Source organism: Bos indicus x Bos taurus, chromosome 5, assembly GCF_003369695.1.
Source record: "Bos indicus x Bos taurus breed Angus x Brahman F1 hybrid chromosome 5, Bos_hybrid_MaternalHap_v2.0, whole genome shotgun sequence".
Taxonomy (NCBI): Eukaryota; Metazoa; Chordata; class Mammalia; order Artiodactyla; family Bovidae; genus Bos; species Bos indicus x Bos taurus.
This window is the reverse complement of record NC_040080.1, coordinates 39853006-39877612: the sequence shown is the minus strand read 5'-3', so window position 1 is coordinate 39877612 and position 24607 is coordinate 39853006. Positions and strand designations below refer to the sequence as shown.

General features: G+C 38.3%; 1 protein-coding gene across 3 annotated transcripts in view; it reads right to left on the bottom strand.

The window, feature by feature from the left end:
* Positions 1-24607, bottom strand: part of FAR2 (fatty acyl-CoA reductase 2) — a 176058-nt gene that overhangs the window by 24862 nt on the left and 126589 nt on the right. For all 3 annotated transcript variants that reach the window (XM_027541626.1, XM_027541624.1, XM_027541625.1), the window contains exons 3-5: positions 13036-13211; positions 9990-10169; positions 167-344 (exon numbers count right to left, since the gene is read on the bottom strand). In XM_027541626.1, coding sequence (XP_027397427.1) covers positions 167-344; positions 9990-10169; positions 13036-13211 — 534 coding nt within the window. The remainder of the gene's footprint in view (positions 1-166; positions 345-9989; positions 10170-13035; positions 13212-24607) is intronic.

The following is a 24607-nucleotide window of genomic DNA, read 5'->3' as shown; positions in this document are numbered from 1 at the left end:
GAGCCCGGTGGTGAATAAATCCCGAACCAAACGTGCATTTTGGTCCTCACATTTGCTGTACTCAGCTATATATACCGGAAAACAAAAAAAAAGACATCAGAGAGTAATTGGACAGGAGGGATGCTGGTTCAGAAGCAAAGCGCAGAATCCAGGCGAGTGGGCTTACTGGGAAGGGCTCCTGCCACGTTGCTCCCATGATGGAGGGCCGTATGATGGCAATGTTGAGGTTGCCACCTTCCTGCTGCACCACCACCTCTCCCAAGGCCTTGGTATAGGTGTATGTGTTAGGCCAATCTCCGATCAGTTTTGGTGTGATCTCGTCAATAATAGCGTCGTCTAACCACCTAAAGGTAGTCAGAGTGAAAAAGAACGTTGTCAGCATGTATTAGACAACATACCAAAAAGAAATTGTGAGACACTGACAAACAGAACTTCCCCATTCCAGCTTGAGTTCTGAAATTCGGAACTGTCAAAGGACACCAAGGCTTGAGTGTGAACCTATCCAGATGATGCAAGATGGATGAGATCTTTGCTCCCCACTGCTTAGCCCAACATTACTAGTTGAATCCTATGGCCTTCTGTCTCAATAGATTTATCCAATTGTTATGCAGTCTGCTGCTTGAGTGTGTGTGTGCGTGCATGCGTGATGTCACTTCAGTCATGTCCAACTCTTTGTGACCCCATGGACTGCAGCACACTAGGCTCCTCTGTCCATGGGATTCTCCAGACAAGAATACTGGAGTGGGTTGCCATGCCCTCCTCCAGGGGATCTTCCCGACCCAGGGATGGAATCTGTGTCTCATGTCTCCTGCATTTGACAGGTGGGTTCTTTACCCCTAGCGCCACCTGGGAAGCTCCCTGCTACTTGATTACATACAGCTAATTTCTATCTTCAATTATAGCCTCTCAGAGCGAATGTACCTATCAAGGTACATTCAATGAATGTATTGTGAGTGCCAGTTGGGTGTCCAACAGTGGGCTGGCTGCCCTGGTCATGGACTTGAGAGGCTGTCATCAGAGGTGTCAGTGGCAGCCCCTCTCATTCACTATTGTCCAATTAGAACCTTGGCACTAATCTTGAAATCTTCAGCTTTGATTTTTGTTTTAAATTCTACTTAATGTCTTAACAAAGAAAGGCAACTACATTTATCAGAACTTACAATCTGTTTTAGAATCCATGTGCTGTATTTTGAAGATCTGTTTAGAGTCTATGCTAATAACTTGGTAATCATTTCCAGAGATTTCCAATGAGTTTTAAAGTGCTCTAATAACTATTAATAGTCTGTCAAGTGGGGTGAGAACAGCACAATGAAGCAACTTTAATACAGTGACTATTGAATACCTCTACCTTCAAGAAGATCTGTATCATGAATAACTGAGTTACCATGGCACCAACCTAATTTTTTATTTTTAAAGATGGTAAAACCATTTTAATAATCCCAGAGTCTACCTGCTTTTCTCTAAGAGAGCAATGAAATTATTGTTGATTAAATATTGAATGTTTCTCTTAGCTGGTAGATCTATTTGGTGAAACTTTGCATATAATACAGTTTTTAAAAATTAGGTGACATGTCAGTGTGATTTTATAATTAATGTGTTTGGTACATTTATTCCCATTTTATTGGACCCAACGCAATCATATTATTTTGATTGCAGAAAAATCTTATTAGAGGTTATCGTTTTCCTCTCACGATAAATTATTGAGTATTTAAGAAGTGCTTAATGCCAAGACATTCAGAAACACAACTCTCAATTTCAATATCGGAGAGGAATGTCAATACTGTCTGTTATGGTCTAGTTTTCCTTGCTTTGCAGTTCTAGTGCTATCTTCTAGCTATCAAATGCCTTCTGGTTTACACTGAAAAGAGAAAGGCTGAGAAGGTCTGAGAATTAAAAACAACTCCAAATACTTAGAAGAACAGAAGTTATTTCAATCACGTGGTCACTGAGTGTTGGAAGAGAGTGAGGGACAATCTAGGCGCCTCTCTATCTTTCTAATAATGTTACCTTTACCTCATCTTATTTGTGGGTCAGCAGTGGATTAACTGACCTAAGACCATTTTTATTTTCACCTACAAAAACATACAGGTTACAAAAAACTAGGTCTGAAGAAATACAGCCCAGTTTTAACAAAGCTGTAGAGAAAACAGGTTTAAGAAAGCATCAGGTTTAAGGAAACAGGTTTAAGGAAAGCCAGCAATACCCTCGGATTGTATGTCCCATGGCTGGTACCATATGCTGTCACTGCTGTTGGTGTGCATGAAAAAGGTAACACTTGGAGGCTTCTCCAAGTTTGGTGAGTTAGCTCATCTTAGAAAACACTGGTTTCTAGGTTTTTAAGAACACACAGCAAAAGAAGTTGCAGTGCTCTGTAGATGATCTGTCTTTACTATTTGTAGCTCCGCCATATTCTACTGTATCATTTTCTCATGTTCTCCACTGGCACTTGTGAAAAGTAGCAATAATTGCATGTGTTCTAAAGTTTCAGGTGATGAGGACAAACAGGAACATTCACAACCACACTTAAAACTATTTGATTAAACAAAATGAGCTAACACATCTAACACATATTTAGTAAAACCGCCAAGAAGCATGTATCTAGAAAGGTCACAGTTGGTTTTAAAATATCTTTTCTAATATAGCCAAACAGATCATATCTCACCTTTCCATTTCTTGGGTTCAAAGAGATTAATGTAACATTCATTGGTTAAGTGATGCCCTTTTCAGGACCTAAAATTGGTCCATGTTCTTTATCAAAATTTGATTTGGAGCTGTTGCTTGTCTTTAAACTAGTAAATAAATTAGCATGAAAAAAGGACACCATATAAACTAAAGCACATTTCTGAAACTAAGTCAAAGCACTTCGGGATACTCAAGGAGATGTCTGAACTCATGGGCTCCAAAGTCTAAACTTCTACTTAAATAGCTTTAAAAGAAGCAAAAAGTCACACACACATATACATACACAATACAGACAATTTCCTCTAAATATTATTATCTTTTTTGGTTTGAAACTTATTTATTCAACTTTTTATATCCTTATTTTCATAATTTTTGTATTTACTGAATGAAATAGCAAGAGGAATATATATTTTTCCTCAGTTTTCCTGTGCAGCAAACAGGGCCAACCTAGTAGTGAATCAGGAAAAGCTTTCTGGAGAGTAAGTACTGGACATCCCCCAAGGTAACCTTTGCTGTCTTTTCTCTGACCTGGAGTATGTTTGTCCCTTGATTACTGCAATTATCATGCTATATGTTCTTGCTCGGGCTTCACAGGGTAAAGAGTCTACCTCCAAAGCAAGAAACGAGGATTCAGTTCCTGGGTGGGGAAGATTCCCTGGAGAAGGAAATGGCAACCCACTCCAGTATTCTTGCCTGGAAAATTCCATGGACAGAGGAACCTGTACATTCCATGGGGTCACAAAGAGTTGGACATGACTGAGCAACTGAACACAAAAGTTCTTGCTCATGTCTGTTTCCCGACTTTACAATGAGTCCAGGAGTGCAAGGATTATATTTTTTTAATCTCTGTGTCCAATCACCTTACTCTCCCCAGGAACCAGCTAAATGTGTGCTCTTTCACAAAACAGTCATGATTGGCCAGTGCTGTCCAAAGTTTGGGAAGCTGAGATAGACAATGGTAGGAGAGAATGGGTGAACTCAGAAGGAGGTGAGGTTGTGGGGAGACTGTGGAAAAGTTAGAGAGGGGATGTCTTTGAGGAAATGAAGAAAAATTGGAATTTAAGGTATCCGGTGGCAGTGGTGAAAAGTTCTGGGACGCTGAAAGGCTAAAGGTTGGCCAACTTCAATTGGGTGGTGACTTCAGAGTAAATTTAACTGGCTCCAAAGTAAATTTGAACCACTTCTTGGGGAGAAGGGTATATCTGAGCCTAATGCTTGTGGTGACTTGGCCTCTGTATTACCCTTTAGACTTTATTGAGCACATATTGTGGTTCCAGTGACCTTACACCATGGAAATTATTCAGCTTATTTAAGAACAATTTAATTCTGCTCTGATTCATGTTGAAGTCTGGCGCTATTAAAAGTACACAGAATTTCCAGTTTTTTGTTTTTTTTTGTCAGCTGCTTAGATGCCATCTTAATGCTATACAATCCTGACAATAAAAGCACAAATGCTAAAATTAGCTTTTTCTGTTCCCCTAGAATAGATAAACAGGGGTTTCCACGTGGCTCAGTGGTAAAGAATATGGCTGCAAATGCAGGAGATGTGGGTTTGATCCCTGGGTTGGGAAGATATCCTACAGGAGGTAATAGCAACCCACACCAGTATTCCTGCCTGGGAAATCCCATGGACAGAGGAGCCTGGTGGGCTACAGTCCATGGGGTCACAAAGAGTTAGACAGGGCTTAGCAGCTGAATGAAAACAAAAAAAAGGTGTACGCAAGCCAATAGGCAAAGCAGTAGCCATGCCCTATTGGTTTTTCTTTCCACAAACACATACAGGTTTTCTACATGTATTGCCATTCAGAAAGGCTCTAGTCCCCTTCCCCATTCCATCTCAGGTGATGGGTCTCCATGCCTCTGGAGACTTCCCATGCTAACCTATCCCCTTTTGCTCCATAACCATCATGTTCCTAAAGCTCACTTTCATCAAAGTCTTTCCTTGATTAAAACAAAATGAAACAAATGGCCCAAGTCACACACACACACACACACACACACGAGTCCTCCCTCAACAGATCTGTCTGTAGAATTAAACATAACCCTCTGCAGGGTACTCAAAATGTCCATAGTGTGGCTCCATTCTATTTTTCCAGCTTGACCTCTAACAGCTTGCCTACATATAACCTATGTGATGCCAAAATGGGCTTACAGCTCTGTCCCAGGCAAGCCCTAGGTTTTTTTCCTTCGCTAGCTCTGCCCAGTGTGTGCCCCATCTGACTGTCCCCCACTGTACACATTCTTCCAGTTCTAGCTCCCACATCTGTCTTTAGAGTCCTTCAGCACCAGCAAACCCACTACATCCCATTTCCTCCACCACACCTCTGAGGTAATTCTGCTCTGTTCTATTTGCCTTTGACTGTGAGCTCCTTGAAAGTACAGTCCCTATCTTAAGAAAGCACCATTTAATCACACGGGAAAGTATGTGCATATACTAGAAAGACCATAATCATGTGGCCATGGAAAACCTTTGTGTCTCTGCACTTACTAGTTGAGAGATTTGTGAAGAGTTACTTAACCTTTCTGAGGCTGTGTTCCTTTGTTAGTACATTAGCCATAATAGTATCAGCCCTACGATGTTATGTTAAGGAATTAAATGTCTGTGAAAGTACCTTTGTTCCAAGTAATTGCTCAGTGATGATTCATAGAATCCTTCCCTTATTGCATATTTACTAGATTGGTTTAAGCATGCTAAATAAAGCACTAAGTAATTATGGATCCATTTTTCTGGTTCCTAACTCTAGTTATTTCAGGTTTTATACAGATATAAAAGCTTTTTTCTTCTACACAGCCCCTCTAAGAGGATTTACCTTGGCCTAAAAAGTATGGGAAGCATAAGCCCCAAACTTCTGTCCTTGTTGGTCAGCTATGAGCATCTTTAAAAATAAACATTCCACTTAAGCTGTTATTGTGGAAAACTGGAGTTTGTTGGTCATCCCTGATCCATTTACACACATGAGTTTCTAAAGGTAAATATTACCAACTATGTAGAAGCTGGAAATATACAGGCAGAAATTATAAGAATGGTGACATCATTACATCATAAAACGTCTGTGTTGGGATGAGGGGCAGAAGACAAGTGCACAGATAATCAGTTGCTGAACACGAAAGGCCAATTAAAAACATCAAGTCCTAATTTATTATGAAAATGTGTGTATACTAAAGTTTCCATAATAAGATAATCAAAATGTATCTTTTGGGAATGGTTAGGGACAAAGGAAATTCTGGATTTTCAGAGATGGGCTGAAGGAAGGGAGGGGCTGGGCTGTGAGATGGACAGAACATGGGGTGGGCTGAGAAGGACAGAAGTACCGGGCAGGAATGAGAGGTGTCGAGTTTGGTTCACAGTTCCATTCCCTTTATTAACAATGCCAAGCAGGATCTCCTCAGCCTGCACAATCGGGAAAGTTCCTGGCAAAAAAGTGCACACCCTCTTTTATTTCCCAGAACTGTAATTCCCATTAAATTGCTTCTCTGGAAAAACAAAGGTTCATTTTACTGTTTTATGGGTGATTTTCTTTTCTTTTTTTTCAGCTTTACTAAGGTATACCTGATGAACAAAATTTTAAGACAGTGCATATCGTGATGATTTGGTACACATATACATTGTGAAGGGGCTTCCCCGGTGGCTCAGTGGTATAGAATCCACCTGCAGTACAGGAGCTGCAGGAGATGAGGGTTCAATCCCTGGGTGTCAAGGATCCCCTGGTGTAGGAAATGGCAACCCACTCCAGTATTGCTGCTGCTGCTGCTGCTGCTGCTAAGTCGCTTTAGTCGTGTCCGACTCTGGGCCACCCCATAGATGGCAGCCCACCAGGCTCCGCCGTCCCTGGGATTCTCCAGGCAAGAACACTGGAGTAGGTTGCCATTTCCTTCCCCAACACATGAAAGTGAAAAGTGACAGTGAAGTCGCTCAGTTGTGTCCGACTCTTCACGACCCCATGGACTTTAACCTACCAGGCTCCTCTGTCCATGGGATTTTCCAGGCAAGAGTACTGGAGTGGCTTGCCATTGCCTTCTCCGACCGTTCTTGCCTGGAAAATTCCATGGACAGAGGAGCCTGTACAGTCCATGGGGTCACAAAGAATTGAACACGACTGAAGCAACTTAGCATGTATACATACATTGTGAAATAATTTCCTCTCCCTCCATCTAAAATTAATGTATTCATTACTCTTTTATGAGAGATTTTATTTGATCACAGCGCTTCAAGATTTTCTTGCTGTCTAACTCTTGGTTCCTTTTTTGTAAAAAATGAGGACCACTGCAGTACTCAGAACAATAACAGTGGCTAGACCCCATAGGGTTACTGTTAAAAATCTCCAAGGGCAATTTTATTTTAACCAGAGGCCAATTACAAAATAGAGAAGAAATCAGAGAAAAATATTTTCTTAAAACAGAGCAACTAAACCTGGATTTAGGTGCAGTAGTATTTATTCAGAATAACTTTAATGCTGTCATTTTAAAACTTCAGAAAATTCTATCTGATACAGGAATTGTTGAAACAGTCATGAACAATGGTCTAGTTGGTGAGGGGCTGCTGGGATTTATTCAAAGCATTATTCCAAACTTAACACATAGGTTTTATTCCAAGTTTAAGAAGAAAAAAAGAGCAATCCAAAACACAGATAAGATGAGGGCATATATGTATTTTATATGTAAGACTTCACACTCTCAAATACCAGCTTGCTATGGAATTCTATTCCTGCTTTGTCTAAACAAACAAGCAAGAACACATCTTAGCCAGAGTGGTATGAACAAAGATCATCCAGTTCCATCAAAAACTTTTCATTCATTCAGCAATATTTGAGTTCCTACTTTGTGCTGGCATTGAAGAACAAGAAGGAACAAGAGACAGTCTTCTCCTTTGAGAATCTCATTGGCCACTGGAGATATAGACAAATAATCAGACATTTGGAATGACCTGTGCTAAATGTCATGATGAGGATGAGCACAGGGTGCTCTGGGAGCACGGGAATGGCCACCTGAATCCATGTGCTCCCAGAGGAAAGCTTTGATGTCTGGATAAGAACTTACCAGAGGAAGCAGAGGTAGATGTAGCTTCTAGAGACAGAACAACCTAAGCCAAGGCAGAGACGTATGAGAGAGAGTACTTTGTGTGACTGCGGCACACATGTAAGACTGAGAGGGATGGTGCTGGACAGGTGGTTCTGAAGATAAAAATTTAAATTAATAAACTGTGGTAATGATGTTCTCTTTGTTTAAAAAAAGACAGCGTTAGCTCCTTAACTGCATTGAAATGCATTTTGTTGAGACAAAATATAATTGTTCTCCTAGTTCTGTTTGGCCACATATGTGTATGTTTTAAAATAATTGTTCTCCTTGGAGAGCAGTACATGACAGACAGACATAAATTTTGTATTAAATGTCCATTACAGTTTGATCATCAATCATATAGCCGATACCTGCCTTTACCAGTTGACATATGCTGGGGAGTGGAGAATGCCTGTTAATAAATCAACTCTTCCTCTGGGAGGAGAGCTTATTCTTTGAAATGGGGTGTGGGAGGGTTTGAGCATCTGGACACAGTGTGGGAGGGAGAAAGTGGTATGGAATCTCTGGGTGAACTGAATCTCCATTTCCTACCTTTTTCTCTGGTGACCTCTCAGAAAAATCAAAGGACAGGGAGAAGTCTGCTCCTTTCCTGGGCTTCTGTGTGCTCATTTTCTCAGTTGGGTCTGACTCTTTTGCAATCTTATGGACAGTAAGTAGCCTGCCAGGCTCCTCTGTTCATGGAATTTTCCAGGCAGGAATACTGGAGTGGGTTGCCATTTCCTATTTCCTGGGCTTATCACATCCATAAACACCACATTTACCAAAAGACAAAGCTGTAAGAGGATGGCTAAACAGCATACAAATCATTTCCATCCTGAAAACATGTCAAGGCTTTAGACCTCGACTTTCCTGCACTGACTTTGGCATCACAGTGTCTTTTCTCCAACTATCCTGAGAAATTCTGGACTCTGAAAGGTTCCTTTGCACCAGTTAAGCAAATCATGATTTATTAGCAACTTTAAGCAACCTCTGTCTCCTTTAAGTGACTTTCATTTTTCTTTCGTCCTGGTTATTTTAAAATGACAGGTAAAAATATCTGTTCTCAGAGCTGTATGAGATAAAAATGTTTGCCCTGAAGGGAATAAACTCTTGATTTAGCTAAAGCTAAAGTGTATATCTAAAATAGAAATACAGTATTATAAAAAATTAAAATCTGACAGATCCACTGTGAGAGTATATTTTCTCTGCTATAATATGTTTTATGCAGAGTCTTTTAAAAAGCAAACAAAATAAGGCAAATTTGGTAAATAGAACACAAGAATGAAGAGGCAGAACAGAAAAACATACTTATTTTGAGATCAGGGTGATGTCCTAAAAAGAAAATAGTTCCTGTTAGTTGGCCAAAGAGAAAAATGCTAGACTTCTGTCTCTCCTGCATAATAGGATCATAAGGGAAGTGTCTCTCAGCTGAACAGATCAAGAAACTGACACTTTCTGCCAGATTTGGAAGAAATTTCTCTTCCCTATTAGTTCTTCTTTATCAATTTTTTGATTAACTGCTATTAAGCACTGTAGTAACTGCTTTGTATAACTCACATTATCATCACAGCTATAAAGACAGGCACTATTATTAGCCTCATTTCACACATGAAAGAATTAAGGCTCAGAGAGGCCAAAGATTTGCTCAAGGTCACAGAGCTAGTAAGTTGCAGAACCTTTGCAGTCTAATGATAAAGCCTTTCTTCTGGACGTTTACATGCTATGTATGCAAACCTCCCTTGGGTGCATGCTAAGTCGCTTTAGTTGTGTCTGACTCTTTTGCAATCCTATGCACTGTAGCCCACCAGGTTCCTATGTCCATGAGATTCTCCAAGCAAGAATACTGGAGTGGATTGTCATGCCCTCCTCCAGGTGATCTTCCTGACCCAGGGATCAAATCCACACCTCTTGTGTCTCCTGTACTAGTGACACCTGGGAAGCCCTGATACTTCCCTTGAAAAAAATCTAGTAGCAAAACTTAGTTCACTAAGAAGTGAGAAACCACCTCCATAAAGTATTCTCAAGTACCTCATGGAATTCTAAGCAACCTAATACAGCTTTTCTATCCCAATTCTCCTCCATCAAGAAGCACTCTACTCCCCACTGGGGACAGAGAATAGCAAGGACAGGGAGCTGAAGCTGGCACCTTTTCAAAGCATTCTGCTCCCAGGGTATCTCACTGTCTTACTTTGTAAATGAACGAAAGTCCATCTCCCTTCACCCCCACCCACCGTGTAACCCATGTTACTTACTCCATGGAGTCAATGATTTTTTTTGGCTCCACAGGACATGGATAGACGACTTCGTCAATGTGCTTCAGGTTACAATTTGAAAAGGCAGTAGAAATGTGTATGAAGGCTTCCAGCTTCGGCATCTGACTGGCCATGAGCAAAAGCTGCTGGGTGGCAGTGACATTAAGCTGCACAGCATGTCTGGAGAAGGTTAGGCAAAAGGAAATACAGTGAGGCAAGTCACATCCCATTTTGCTGGAGCTGCACCTACTTCAGTAACTGGCATATCCATCCGATTTTTGTGGCTGCATCGAAGGACCAGGAGGAAAAGTGTGGGTCATGGCCACACAGTTATATGATACTTGGAATATGTTATATGTTGATGATGTCTTTTGTGCATATAAATTCTGTGATACATGTTGAGAAGTCATCTGATTCTAAATCAACTGGAAGGAAAGAAAATCACAATCCTCTGAATTTATAAAGGGACTTCTTAAGCAGCCATTAAAAGAATAAAAAACATAAATTAGGCATCTACCTTAAGTTAGAAAATTCAAATAAACTAGAGGAGAGCAACAGTGAATATAGAGTGATAAATATGTTTCTATTGCAAAGGTATAGGTCAGATATAAAAATTGATGTCAATAGAGAACAGATGAAGTTGCCAAGGGGGAGAGAGGTGGGGAAGGGATGAATTGGGAGTTTGGGATTAGCAGATGCTGACTATTATTTATAGGATGGATAAATTACAAGTTTCTAAAGTAAAGCACAGGGAACTATATTCAGTATCTTATGATAAACCATAATGGAAAAGCATATAAAAAAGAATGTATACATGTATATATGTGTGTATATATACAACTGAATCATTTTGCTCTACAGCAGAAATTAAAACAACATTGTAAATCAACTATACTTCAGTTAAAAAAATGATGTTAAAACTCTAAATTTTACCTAATAGAACACAAAGCTGCATAAACATATGGATATGATGACATTGAAGTAATTCTTTTTCTAGAAATATATGTTTAATACAAAATTAGGAAACCTATTACTCTAACTCAAAAAAAGAAAAAAAATATGTGATCATGTATAAATATATATATATAGAAAAATTTTTAAATGACATTCAATACCCATTTCCAGTTCAATTTTTATAATTTCACTAAAATAAGAAGAAAATTATTTAAAAATACATATACTTCAATTTGATAGCCTGTGTATACTTAATGGTGAAAAGTAAGGAGTACTGGTTTTACAGTCAGAGTTAAGAAAAATGCTCACAATCACTACTGCTTAACACTGCTCTGAAGTTCCAGCCTTATAATTAGAGAGGAAAATAATAAATACCATCACTGCAAAGCCAACCACAAAATCACTATCAGATTATATAACTGTATATCTGAGAAAAAACAGAAGCAGCTGGAAAAAACTGGGGTGAACTGGTGTTCACTTCTAAAAGTTACATGAAAAAATCGCTAGCTTTCCTGTATAGAAACAAAAATTAGAATCTACAATGGAAGAACAGCACATATTCAAAAAAGAACATTTAAAAGATATCAAATTAATAAGTAGGCTCTATATAAGAAAATTATGAAACTTCATTAAGGATCATAAGAGAAAAATTGAATGAAGATATACATTGTTCTTAGGTAGGAAAAGTCAATGTCTAAATCATGCTATTTTTCTAAATCAATCTACATGGTCAAGGTAATCTCAATCAAACTCACAACCCTTAAACAAACTTGGCAGATTTATTCTAAGTTTAATCAAGAGGTGAGAAAAGTCAGGAAAATTCTTTAAGAAGAGAAAAATGTGTGTATACTTGCTTAATAAAATAAGAATAGTAGTCATTAAAATATTGTGGTACTGGAAAAGAAAGTCTAATTAATGGGATTTTTAAAAAAAGGATTCAGAAATAGGCATTTAATATACTATTTTATTTTAAACAAAAAATGAAAATAAATCATTTAATATATGTTGTTTAAAAAATAACCATCTGTTAATATTAAAAAAATATACTGTACAACACATACACATCACTCTTATTTTTATAGAATTTTCCTATTATTCTTTAGAGGTAAGTAAATTTTAAATGAGTCAGATTTAAATGTAAACATAAAACAATTAAAATACTAGAAGAAATAATGAAAAACTGTAAATAATAAAAACAGAGCTGAGGACAAACGATAAACTGTTAAAATATTTTGAGCCTTATAAAAGATGAAGAGTTAATATGCTAAATCTTCCAAGAAGTCTTAAAATAGACCAAAAAAAAATTGTTTCAGGAGAAAAATAGGTGAAGAACACAAACAAGCATTTCACAAAAGAATAAACTGTCAATCAGCATTTAAACATTCTCAACCTTTCTGATTATCAAAGAAATAAAAACCAAAATTTGCAATACTATTTCCATTTTCATATTGACAATGATAAAAAGAATTAAAGAATTGTAATATGGTACTGAAATGAGCACTCATATGTCCAAGAACAGTGTAAATTCATACCACCTTTTTGAAAAGCAACTTAGCATTATATGTCAAAATATAAACTGTTCATAACCTGGACATATCTGGCATGTGTCTAATAATTCTACTTTTGGGAATTTACCTGAAGGGAAAAAATGTATATACACAGATGTTCATTGCAGAGCTGTTTATAACAGTGAAACATCTAAGCAATGTCCCTCAGTACAGAACTGCTTGAGTGTATTATATACATGTACAATGGGATGCCATGTAGTCACTACAAATTATAATAAATTATCAGTTGACAATGAAAGATATCTAAAAATAAAACTGAACAGGTTGCAAAAAAAACATCATTCCATTTTTTGGAGAAATTGAACATAAGGCTATTTTATTACAGATGCATAAAGAAAAGTTGAAATGGATGGTCTTCACAATATTAAATGGTTATCTGTGGATGGTAAGATTCTGGAAAAGATTTACTCCTTTGTTTTCATTGAGAATATCTCTTTTTTCAAAATAGAAATAATGAAGAAACATACACATATGTGTGCACACACACGTGTAATACAAGTCATGAAAGGGGCCTGGGACTGTACCTGAGGTGGTCATCAAAGCGCACGGTAGCGGCACAGTGGAAGATGATGTTTGTGTGGGAAAGAAGCTCCTTCATGTCCTCCTTGCTGATGGCAAAGTCATTCTGATTGAGGTCTGCAGAAATAGCTCGGATCTTCTCATGCACATTTGGACAAACTTCTTTGACTTTTTCAAACAGCTAAAACATATAAATCATCAAAGATCATCATCACCAGTAATGTTCTTATTTTCACTGATTTATTTCATTTTAATTCACAAAAACTGGTTATTAGTTGTAATAATATGACAGCCATCTGCTATATTTCAAGGTCATCTGCAATTCAAGGTCAACTTAGAATAATTCTTGCTCCTCTTATTTTGATAAACATTCGGAAAAAGTTCCAGTGACCAGTAAGGAGTGTATTTTGAACTTTTCCTGGGTGAAGCAGTGGTAATAAGTCATCCATATCTTGCACCATCCTCTCTTCCCTTCCAAGACAGCTTTGTGTTTAAACATGGTGATTATTTCCATTTCTGCCTGGGAGATACTGTTTTCAGGGCAAACTCACCAGCCTTTATATACCTTGACAAATTACCAGCAAAATCACCAGCCTTTAAGAAGGTCTCATAAGTGCAGGTTCAAAACAACTTGGTTAATTGCATCAGATTAACAAGAGGACTTAGAAGCACAAAGATAATTAGGAAAAAAACAAATTAAGCAAATTTGTAATGGGTAAAACAAATAAATTTTTTATATAATCTCATTTTAATATATAAATGGCAGTTATTGTCTAGTAAGAGGATTACATGAGCTCGTGTACTTTTTATCAGATTTTAATTGATTTTTTAATATTCTAATTTATTTATAAAGGGAAAAGGAAAGAGTACTGGCAGATATAGCTTTTATTACAATTATTCAGGTAAAACACAGCCTCTATTTTCCCTTCCACATAGAAGTTCTCAGGTTGAATTGGTATTTTCCATTTTCTTGGAAAATAACAATTTTAATGAAACCATCTTGGTTCCAATCTACTTTGATAAAATAAAACTTTATTGTAGTAATAGTTTGGTTTGTGAAAAGTAAGGGCAAGAAAAGTAAGGTTAAACGTTTAGAAAGGTTAAGAGCAGAGAAAATTAGGATGTGGTTTAATACTAATATAGTAGAGACAAACAATCCTCCTTTCCCTTTTAACTCCAAAAGAATGTTTTCATCTGTTCCTTGATCCTTAGCAGAAGGCTTCTCCTTCCTGCTAGAGATTTACCCCAGGCTTCTCTGCTGGGTAATAAGAAGCTGATTTCAGGTATTTACAGAAATCGTGTCTCGTTTGTATCAGGTAAGACCATGTTCAGAGGACATCCTGGAAATTTAATGAAGCCAACTAGGGAAGGGAATTAAATCCACATACTGACCTGGCAGGATAATATACATCTGTCCCCAAGCTACTATTTTCCTGCACTGTAGGACCAGCCTTTTTAATATTGTGTTACTATAATCCTGAAAATAATTCAAAAGTTAGGCCACTCTTCAATGCTTTTTTGACATCTAAGATTGATAAAGCATCTCAGGGACATTCTCAACAAAGGTCATTTAAATTCTTTTGAAAGACATTTAACAGCTCTCCAGTCATAAAAGTGAAGTCGCTCAGTTGTGTCCGACTCTTTGCGACCACATGGACTGTAGCCTACCAGGCTCATCCATCCATGAGATTTTCCAGGCAAGGATACTGGAGTGGATTGCCATTTCCTTCTCCAGGGGATCTTTCCAACCCAGGGATCGAACTTGGGTCTCCCGCGTTGCAGGCAGACGCTTTACCATCTGAGCCACCAGGGAAGCCATAATGGATCATAAGGATGTTAATATTTGCTTTCACAGTCGAACATTTTCCTTTGTGTTGTTGTTGTTGTTGAGTCATTAAGTCATGTCTGACTCTTTGCAACCCCATGGACCACAGCATGCCAGCCTCCTCTCTCTTCCACTATCACCTGGAGTTTGCTTAAATTCATGTCCAATGAGTCCGTGATGCTATCTAACCATCTCATCCTCTGCTGTCCCCGTCTCCTCCTGTTCTCAATCTTTCCCAGCATCAGGGTCTTTTCTGATGAGTTGGCTCTTTGCATCAGGTGGTCAAAGTATTGGACCTTCAGTTTTAGCAACAGTCCTTTCAGTGGATAATCAAGGTTGATTTCCTTTAGGATTGACTAATTTGATCTCCTTCCTGTCCAAGGGACTCTCAAGAGTCCTCTCCAGTATCACAATTTTCTTTTGTAGTTCATGTTAATTATACAACAGACACAGGTTGGATTTTTTTGGATAAGTTTATGCCACATTTATACAGTTATCCTCCTTTTTAAACAACTGAATTTATAGGAGGCTCTTTCTGAGTCACGATAGATTTCATTCATAAGAAATTTATTTGAGGTTCTGTTGAGTCTGACTTTGTCCTGTGAAGACTTTTGGCTGCTTGAGAGCAAGACATGGAAGATGACCTCAGTGTCTACTTTTTTAGCAATGGGGCTGGTCACAGATGATGCAAGCTGCCATGCAAACATTTTCTGTTGCCTTTGGCTTTTATGATTATATTTTTTAAATTTTCTTTGGCTGTGCTGGGTCTTTGTTAGGGTATGCAGGCTTTCTCTGGTTGTGGAATGGAGGGGCTTCCCTAGGTGTTGCACTTGGGCTCTCATTGCCCCACAGTTGTGGGATCTTAATCCCCAACCAGGGATATAACCCAATCCCCTGCATTGGAAGGCAGATTCTTAACCACTGGACCACCAGGAAAGTCCCAGGTTTTTGAGACTTTAAAAGTCAGAGGATATTATTAAATTTTACTATACTTTCAGACCACCTGTACAATGTTGAACAGCACAAAGATACATTTACAGCATTACTGTTTTAGGAGATAATTACTATTTCTCCCAAATAAAGTCCTTTTGAAATAAAGGACTTTTGAAATAAAGTCCCAATCAACATCCTATTTATGGATTTATATTTTCAAATAAGAGGGGATATCTGAATGAACATAATGTAATTTAAAAAGAAATTTAAGTATTCTGATTGAGGTGGTATTGATTACAATCCATTGATATAAATCACAAATTGGCTGCATCAACTGAAGCCACAGTAATAATTAGGGTCCTATTTTACTATATTAGCCAGGCCTGATAATATAACCTTTACTAGATGGTCAATACTGAAATCAGATTGATTATTTTCTTTGAAGTCAAAGATGGAAAAGCTCTGTACAGTCAGCAAAACCAAGACCGGGAACTGACTATGGCTCAGATCATGAACTCCTTATTGCCAAATGCAAACTTAAATTGAAGAAATTAGGGAAGACCACTAGAAAACGCTGGTAGGACCTAAATCAAATCCCTTATGATTATACAGTGAAAGCGACAAAGAGATTCAAGGGATTAGATCTGATAGAGTGCCTGAAGAACTACGGATAGAGGTTCGTTACATTCTACAGGAGGCAGTGAGCAAGACCATTCCCAAGGAAAAGAAAGGCAAAATGGTTGTCTGAGGAGGCTTTACAAACAGCTATGAAAAGAAGTGAAAGGCAAAGGAAAAAAGTAAAGATATACCCATTTGAATGCAGAGTTCCAAAGAATAACAAAGAGAGATAAGAAAGCCTTCCTCAGTGATCAATGCAAAGAAATAGAGGAAAACAATAGAATGGGGAAGACTAGAGATCTCTTCAAGAAAGTCAGAGATACCAAGGGAACTTTTCATGCAAAGATGAGCACAATAAAGGACAGAAATGGTATGGACCTAACAGAAGCAGAAGATATTAAAAAGAGGTGGAAAGAATACACAGAAGAACTGTACAAAAAAAGATCTTCATGACCCAGATAATCATGATGATGTGATCACTCACCTAGAGCCAGATATCCTGGAATGTGAAGTCAAGTGGGCCTTAGGAAGCATCACTATGAACAAAATTAGTGGAGGTGATGGAATTCCAGTTGAGCTATTTCAAATCCTGAAAGATGATGCTGTGAAAGTGCTGCACTCAATATGCTATCAAATTTGGAAAACTCAGCAGTGGCCACAGGACTGGAAAAGGTCAGTTTTCATTCCGATCCCAAAGAAAGACAATGCCAAAGAATGCTCAAACCACCGCACAATTGCACTCATCTCACATGCTAGCAAAGTAATGTTCAAAATTCTCCAAGCCAGGCTTCAGCAGTATGTGAACTGTGAACTTCCAGATGTACAAGCTGGATTTAGAAAAGGCAGAGGAACCAGATATCAAATTGCCAACATCCACTGGACCATCAAAAAAGTGAGAGAGTTCCAGAAAAATATCTACTGCTTTACTGACTATGCCAAAGCCTTTGACTGTGTGGATCTCAGCAAACTGTGGAAAATTCTTCAAGAGATGGGAATACCATCCACCTTACCTGCCTCCTGAGAAACATGAATGTAGGTCAAGAAGCAACAGTTAGAACTGGACATGGAACAACAACTGGTTCCAAATCAGGGAAGGAGTACATCAAAGCTGTATATTGTCACCCTGCTTATTTAACTTATATGCAGAGTACATCATGAGAAACGCTGGGCTGGATGAAGCACAAACTGGAATCAAGATTGCTGGGAAAAATATCAAAAACCTCAGATATGCAGAAAGTGAAGAAGAACTAAATAGCCTCTTAATGAAACTGAAAGAAGAGAATGAAAATGTTATCTTAAAGCTCAACATTCAGAAAACGAAGATCATGGCATCCAGTCCCATCACTTCATGGCAGATAGATAGGGAAACAGTGGAAACAGTGACAGACTTTATTTTTGTGGGCTCCAAAATCACTGCAAATGGTGACTGCAGCCATGAAATTAAAAGACACTTGCTTCTTGGAAGAAAAGCTATGACCAACCTAGACAGCATATTCAAAATCAGAGACTCGACTTTGCCAACAAAGGTTCTTCTACTGAAAGCTACGGTTTTTCCAGTAGTCACGTATGGATGTGAGAGTTGGACTATAAGGAAAGTTGAGCGCTAAATAACTGATGCCCTGGAACTGTGGTGCTAGAGAATACTCTTGAGAGTCCTTTGGACAGCAAGGAGATCCAACCAGTCCATCTTAAAAGAAATCAGTCCTGAATGTTCTTTGGAAGTACTAATGCTGAAGCTGAAACTCCAAAACTTTGGCCACCTGATGCAAAGAGTTGACTCACTGGAAAAGCCTTGATGCTGGGCAAGATTGAAGGCAGGTGGAGAAGGGCTCGACATAGGATGAGATGGTTGGATGGCATCACCGACTCTATCCAGGAGTTGCTGATGGACAGGAAGCCTGCCATGCTGCAGTCCATGGGGCTGGTTGGACCCGACTTAGCTACTGAACTGAACTGATAATATGACTTGCCATAGTCAGGAATGGGCTTCCCTGGTGGCTCAGATGGTAAAAGAACTTTTAATCTGAAATCTCAGCATATGGCTATAGCTTCTAACAAAATAATACTCATTAAATGTTTGCAAAGCCTAGAGTGCTAGAGACTGCAGCCAACTGCCATGCAACAGGTCAGTGCTTTTCAGAATGTTATCCCCAAGTGAACTGCACTGAAATCAGTAGATATGCATCTTAAAAAATTCCTGGACCCCATACCATGCTCACAAAGTAAGAAATTACTGGGCCCTGCCCAGGAGTTTGCATTTCACATCAGGTTTCAAAGTTGATTTTAACTGATCCCAAGCTGAGAACTTCCTTAGTTGCATTGTTAACACAAATAACTGATGAACAACTGTGTATGACTCATTTCCCTCTCAACAGCCCAGGGCAGTTACAAGAGATCAGTGGTTTTCAAACTGTATAGGCAAAAGAAAATTCTAGGGGCCAATTAAAAATGATGCCTCTGTTTCTGATCCTGCCCACAGCACCAACTGTCTCACTGTTTAAACTGTTCACTGAACCCAGGATAGGCAAGGTGCAAGTTAAGAGGCTGGAAGAAGACTCGAGGAGCCAGAGAAACTGCAGACACATTTATTCTCTCCTGGCGGATGCTGCAGCCGTAGCAGTAGACATACTACATTCTCTCCTCCCGTGGCTGACCCAACACAACAGACACAGCAGTGATGCAGCAGTAACACCACCGTGTTCTAGTGAAATGAAGTGAAGTGTTAGTCGCTCAGTCATCTCCAACTCTTTGGGACCCTGTAGACCGTGGCCCACAAGGCTCCTCTGTCCATGGAATTCTCCAAGCAAGAACATTGAAGTGGATTGTCATTTCCTTCTCCAGGGATCTTCCCGATCCAGGAACCAAACCTGGGTCTCCCACATTGCAGGCAGATTCTTTACTGTCTGAGCCACCAGGGAAGCTGCCACATTCGAGGTGGAGCTCATAAATGCCTAGAGCACAAAGTACCTCATGACCAAGCGAGTGCCTTGTGTGGCACATGTACAGTGTTATAAATGATCTCAGCTGTTACATAGTCATTATAAAATGTGGGGTGAGAGGGCCTGAACATGTCATCTTGGCTAATTTGTTCTCTCCCCACAATGCCCTTACTCCACCCCCAGAGATCTTGACTCAGTAAGTTTGGTATGTAACCAAGAGTTGTATTTCTTAACCATCTCCATAGATAGGTCTGATGGTCCAATACCTTACTTAGAGAAACACCGACTCCAAAAATTCATGTCTGTTTTAAAATTCTGCACTTAAATTCTACCCTCTGGTTTGTAAACTCCTTGATTCTTCTTTTATCACTTTATGCTTGACAGCACCCAGTTCATTGAAACAACTCAAATTTTCCTTGTTAAATTGAAAGTAATTACTCTAAGAATGGGCTTTCCTGATGGCTCGGATGGCAAAGTATCTGCCTGCAATGCCAGAGACCTGGGTTCAGTCCCTGGGTCAGGAAGATCCCCTGGAGAAGGAAATGGCAACCCACTCTAGTATTCTTGCCTAGAGAATTCCATGGACAGAGAAGCCTGGCAGGCCTCAGTCCATGGGGTTGCAAAGAGTTGGACATGACTGAGCGACTAACACTTTCACTCTTCACTGTAAGAACAGTAATAGAACCATAAATGAGAGTTTGATTCCTGAAATTGGTTACCAGCTCTTTTGTGTTGGTGGGATAAAAGACAGCAGGTAACTACTGCTAAAAGAAGACTCAAAGTGATCTATGGGTCCTCTGTATTAACTGCCAAGGGTAGGGGATATGGAAAGGCTCAGAGCAGACCCTTTTCTTTTGTAATGATGACAAGATTAAAAGACAGACAAAATGATGCAAATGGATCATCAATAGATATTAGCTCTTCTGAAAGTTGTTTTTTTTTGGAGGGGTAAAGTCGGGGACAAAACATCAATTAAAGGCAAAAAATAGGTGGAATAAAAATGAGCTAAAAAATATAATTTCAAAAATTTCATTGAAGGCCCACTAATAAAGAACTTATTCATTGAAGGCCCACTAATAAAGAACTTAATATAATTATTTTAGATTCTAAGAGTTCATCATCTTCCTTCTCATATATTCTTCAATGGCACAGGACTAAGAAGGTAAAGAGTTGAATAACTACTTGCTATGTTTGAACACTCAAGAATGCTGCTTTTTCATTTTAGTAAACCATGCTCTTGATAGATGGAAGATACATTTATGTGGTCACTGAAAGATAATAGCTGAGAGATGATCTAAACATTTTGAACTGATAATAAAGCAACACATTTTTCTTTTTTTCATTTCACATATGATATTTTACATGTTTCAGTGCCATTCTCCCAAATCATCCCACCCTCTCCCTCTCCCACAAAGTCCAAAAGACTGTTCTATACATCTGAGTCTCTTCTGCTGTCTCACATACAGGGTTATCGTTACCATCTTTCTAAATTCCATATATATGCATTAGTATACTGTATTGGTGTTTTTCTTTCTGGCTTATTCACTCTGGTTCTTAGAAAGTTTAGGAGTGTTTCATTGATTTGACATTACACAGACAAGTATTTCTCTTTGAATTTGTTTTTTAAACATGAGAGACTATTTTGGCAATAGTTACTTATAGCCCAGATGCAAGAGACAAACTTGAAAATCCTAAGAAAAAAATTCACAGAAAGAGAAATCTGGGGGTTCAATAAACTGAGGTATGACTTATATGGCCAAATACTAAGACTGCATTTTTATTAAAAACAGGACTTGGGCAAAAATTGAGGGGCATGACATTTATATAATGCTTCTGAAACAAAGTAGAAGCCCTGAACTTGGACTTCTACAGTCAATTTCTTATCCACATGATCTCACTTGGGAGGCATCTAGGAGGTTACTACCTTCTAAAGGCTACTTTAGGTTATCATTCTTTTCTAATCTTGAGAGGTTTTGATCTTTATTTAGTTTACTGATTCCTCTCTTCAAATACAACTACTATTTAATCACAATAACCCACCAAAATTTGCTTAACATTTTTATTGTGTAAAAAAAAAGGGGGTGAGTCTCTTAAAATAAAGGGCAATCTCTATGGAATATCTGGTATCCCAATGAAAAGGAGAGCCTGGAACATTTATCATTGAAATTTTAGAGTGTTGAGTTAAAACAAGTCAATGAATTTTATAAGTCAGCTCTTGAGCAAGAAAGACTTATTTTAAAAGGATATATATATAATCTAAGTTGAGTACAATTAAATACAAATAAGTACATGTAAATTAAGACAAAAAACCATCATACCTAATGTAAAGATTCACAAAATGTTAGAATTTTGCTAGTTCACTGCTAACTTCGTAAGATATAAAGGATTAACCTATAAGTTTTTACTGCTTTCATGAGAACTACTCTCTAGGACCACAAAGCAGTCTTAAGCATAGTACTATGGTTATCAAATTTTAGCATACAGTAGGGTTGCTTGAGAAGTTGTTTAAAAAGACAAAAACCCAGATGTACCACTCTTAGATATTCCGACTTAGATATTCTGAGTTGAAGCTTGGGCAACTGTACTTTGTACAGGCTTACTAGGAACACTGATACACACTGAAGATGAGAACCATTGCTGTATTAGAAAGATCCTAATTTGGATTTGGCTCTTTGGATTCAGGAAGGCCAGAGTTTGAAGCCTAGTTCTGCCATTTATTAACTGTGTGACTGGGCTAAGTTACTCATTTCTTGGGGCCTCGGTGTCTTAGTGTACATGTTTATCTAAAATGTCAATCAAAGGACTGTAACACTCTATGATCTCAGAGAACTAATAATTTGAATATATGCTGCTATTCTTTCTTTTCTACTATTTTTTTTCCAGTTTTATTGAGAAATAATTGGAATATATCACTATATAAGCTTAAGAGGTATAGCATGATGGTTTGATTTACATATATTATGAAATGATTACAATAGGTTCAATTACTATCCATCTTCTCATAGAGATAACAATAAAAAGAAAGAAAAAAGGAACAAAAATATTCTCCTTGTGGTGAGAACCCTTAGAATTTACTGTTAACAACTTCTATATCATACATATTCTGCTATCATTGAAAACAATTTTGCATTTTGCAAAATTATAATTCACTTAAGAATCTGTAATAAATGCTAGAGGTGACTCAGTTGATCATCCTGTTCCCACATCAAAAGCCACTTTCACAGAGTTCTTTCAGAATAAGTACCTGGTTAGAGGAATTAATTTCCTAGGGGTGGTAAAGCAATGCAGTGGAGAAAAAAATAGGCTTTAGAGATAAGAGAACTGCATTTAAAATATGCTTTACCACTTCCTTGGTACTTCCTTGGATAGGTGACAACTTTCTTGGATTAATTTCTTATCTGTGTTGCAGCAATAAGGCATACCATGAAGTTTTGTGAAGATTAAATAGGGTAATAAAAGTCAGATACCTAGCATAGTGGCTACGACTTAGTAGGTTTCTAATAATAGGAAAACTTCTCTTCTGTTTCCATCAGAAATACTCCACTTCCAAAATGTGCTAATCAGACAGTATGCATGTGTATTTGTGTGTGTTGGGTCACCCAAGGTTTCTGATTATGCCATGTGATCCATATATCTCTAAAAACTGAATATATTTCAGAGTCATGCTGAATCCTGTGGCTTGGTGACTTGTGGAGTGAAGTCAGTATAGGCAATATGAAGCTTTTAAGAAAAAGACAATATGACTGGAAGAAATTTTAAAAGAAGGAAAGAAGTTGGACATGTGAAATCATGCTAGTGATTGAATAAACTAGTGAATGGTATTGTAAAAGAAAACAAGAGATTGAGAAATAAATTACTTCTGTTTCTGGGACCTTAAAGAAGACAAAATCGATTTTAAAAGGCTTTTTGGGTTTTTTTTTCTTAAAAGGAAAGAAATCACCCATAGAAGGGAGGTTTAACATGCTTCAACTAATTTGAGTTGAGTAACTATCAAACTGAGAACCAGTTATACCCTTTCAAAAGTATGTGTCTGTTAATCATGGGGAAATTTTAATTCCTGGAAAGGTTATATTCCCTCTGCTGCTAAGTCGCTTCAGTCGTGTCCGACTCTGTGTGACCCCATAGATGGCAGCCAACCAGGCTTCCCCGTCCCTGGGATTCTCCAGGGAAGAACACTGGAGTGGGTTGCCATTGCCTTCTCCAATGCATGAAAGTGAAAAGTGAAAGTGAAGTCGCTCAGTTGTGTCCAACTCCTAGTGACCCCATGGACTGCAGCCCACCAGGTTCCTCTGTCCATGGGATTTTCCAGACAAGAGTACTGGAGTGGGGTGCCATTGCCTTCTCCAATATTCCCTCTAGTTGTCCCAAATTTATAAAAGCCTCTTGCTTTTTGCAGGATCATTAGTTTCTTAGGAAAAATAAAACATAGTAATGGAACAAAACTGACTTTGGGAATTTTAAATACAAACTTTTTTTTAAAATTGTCTTTGCTTTAAATAGAGATCTAACAGAATCATTAATATCATCAGAAATTCATGTTCTGAAAGTTGTGAACAAGCAACTTTTACACAGGGTAGCCTGAACTGAACATGAAAATGCTATTCTTCCTTATGAAATTCTATGCAAACTAACAAGGAACTTTTATATTAGATGAAATTAACTTTTCTGTTGTAGGAAGGAAGGGTGGAGCCACAGTATGTGTGCTGTGCCGTGCAAGTTGCTTCAGTTGTGTCCGACTCTGCGACCCTATGGACTATAGACCGCCAGACTTCTCTGTCCATGGAATTCCCCAGGCAAGAATACTGGAGTGGGTTGCCATGCCCTCCTCCAGGGGATCTTCCTGACCCAGGGATCAAACTTGCATCTCTTCTATCTCCTGTATTGGCAGGTAGGTTCTTTACCACCAGTGCCACCTGGGAAGCCCACTTTTCTGTTGGGTGCTTCTTAATAGTAGTGATGTCAGAGTGCTGGTCTTTTCTTTGCAGATGTTATTTGGTAGAAGTTATTTCTTTAAATGCATTATTTTTCACCTGAGGGATCTAATGTCTTCTAAAAACTACCAGTGATAGTTTTGCAAAAGGATCCAATAAACTATTTCATGGAATGTTGCTATCTTCTATTGTCTTAAATCTAATCAGTTCTATGAACCAAGGGCCCCATGTGTGTCCCAGAATAATTCACTATCCAAAGCTCTCCAGGGTATTTCAAAGTAGGTTTATCTTAAAGGCGCTGAAAGCTTATTGAGTAATCACATTTTTCCAG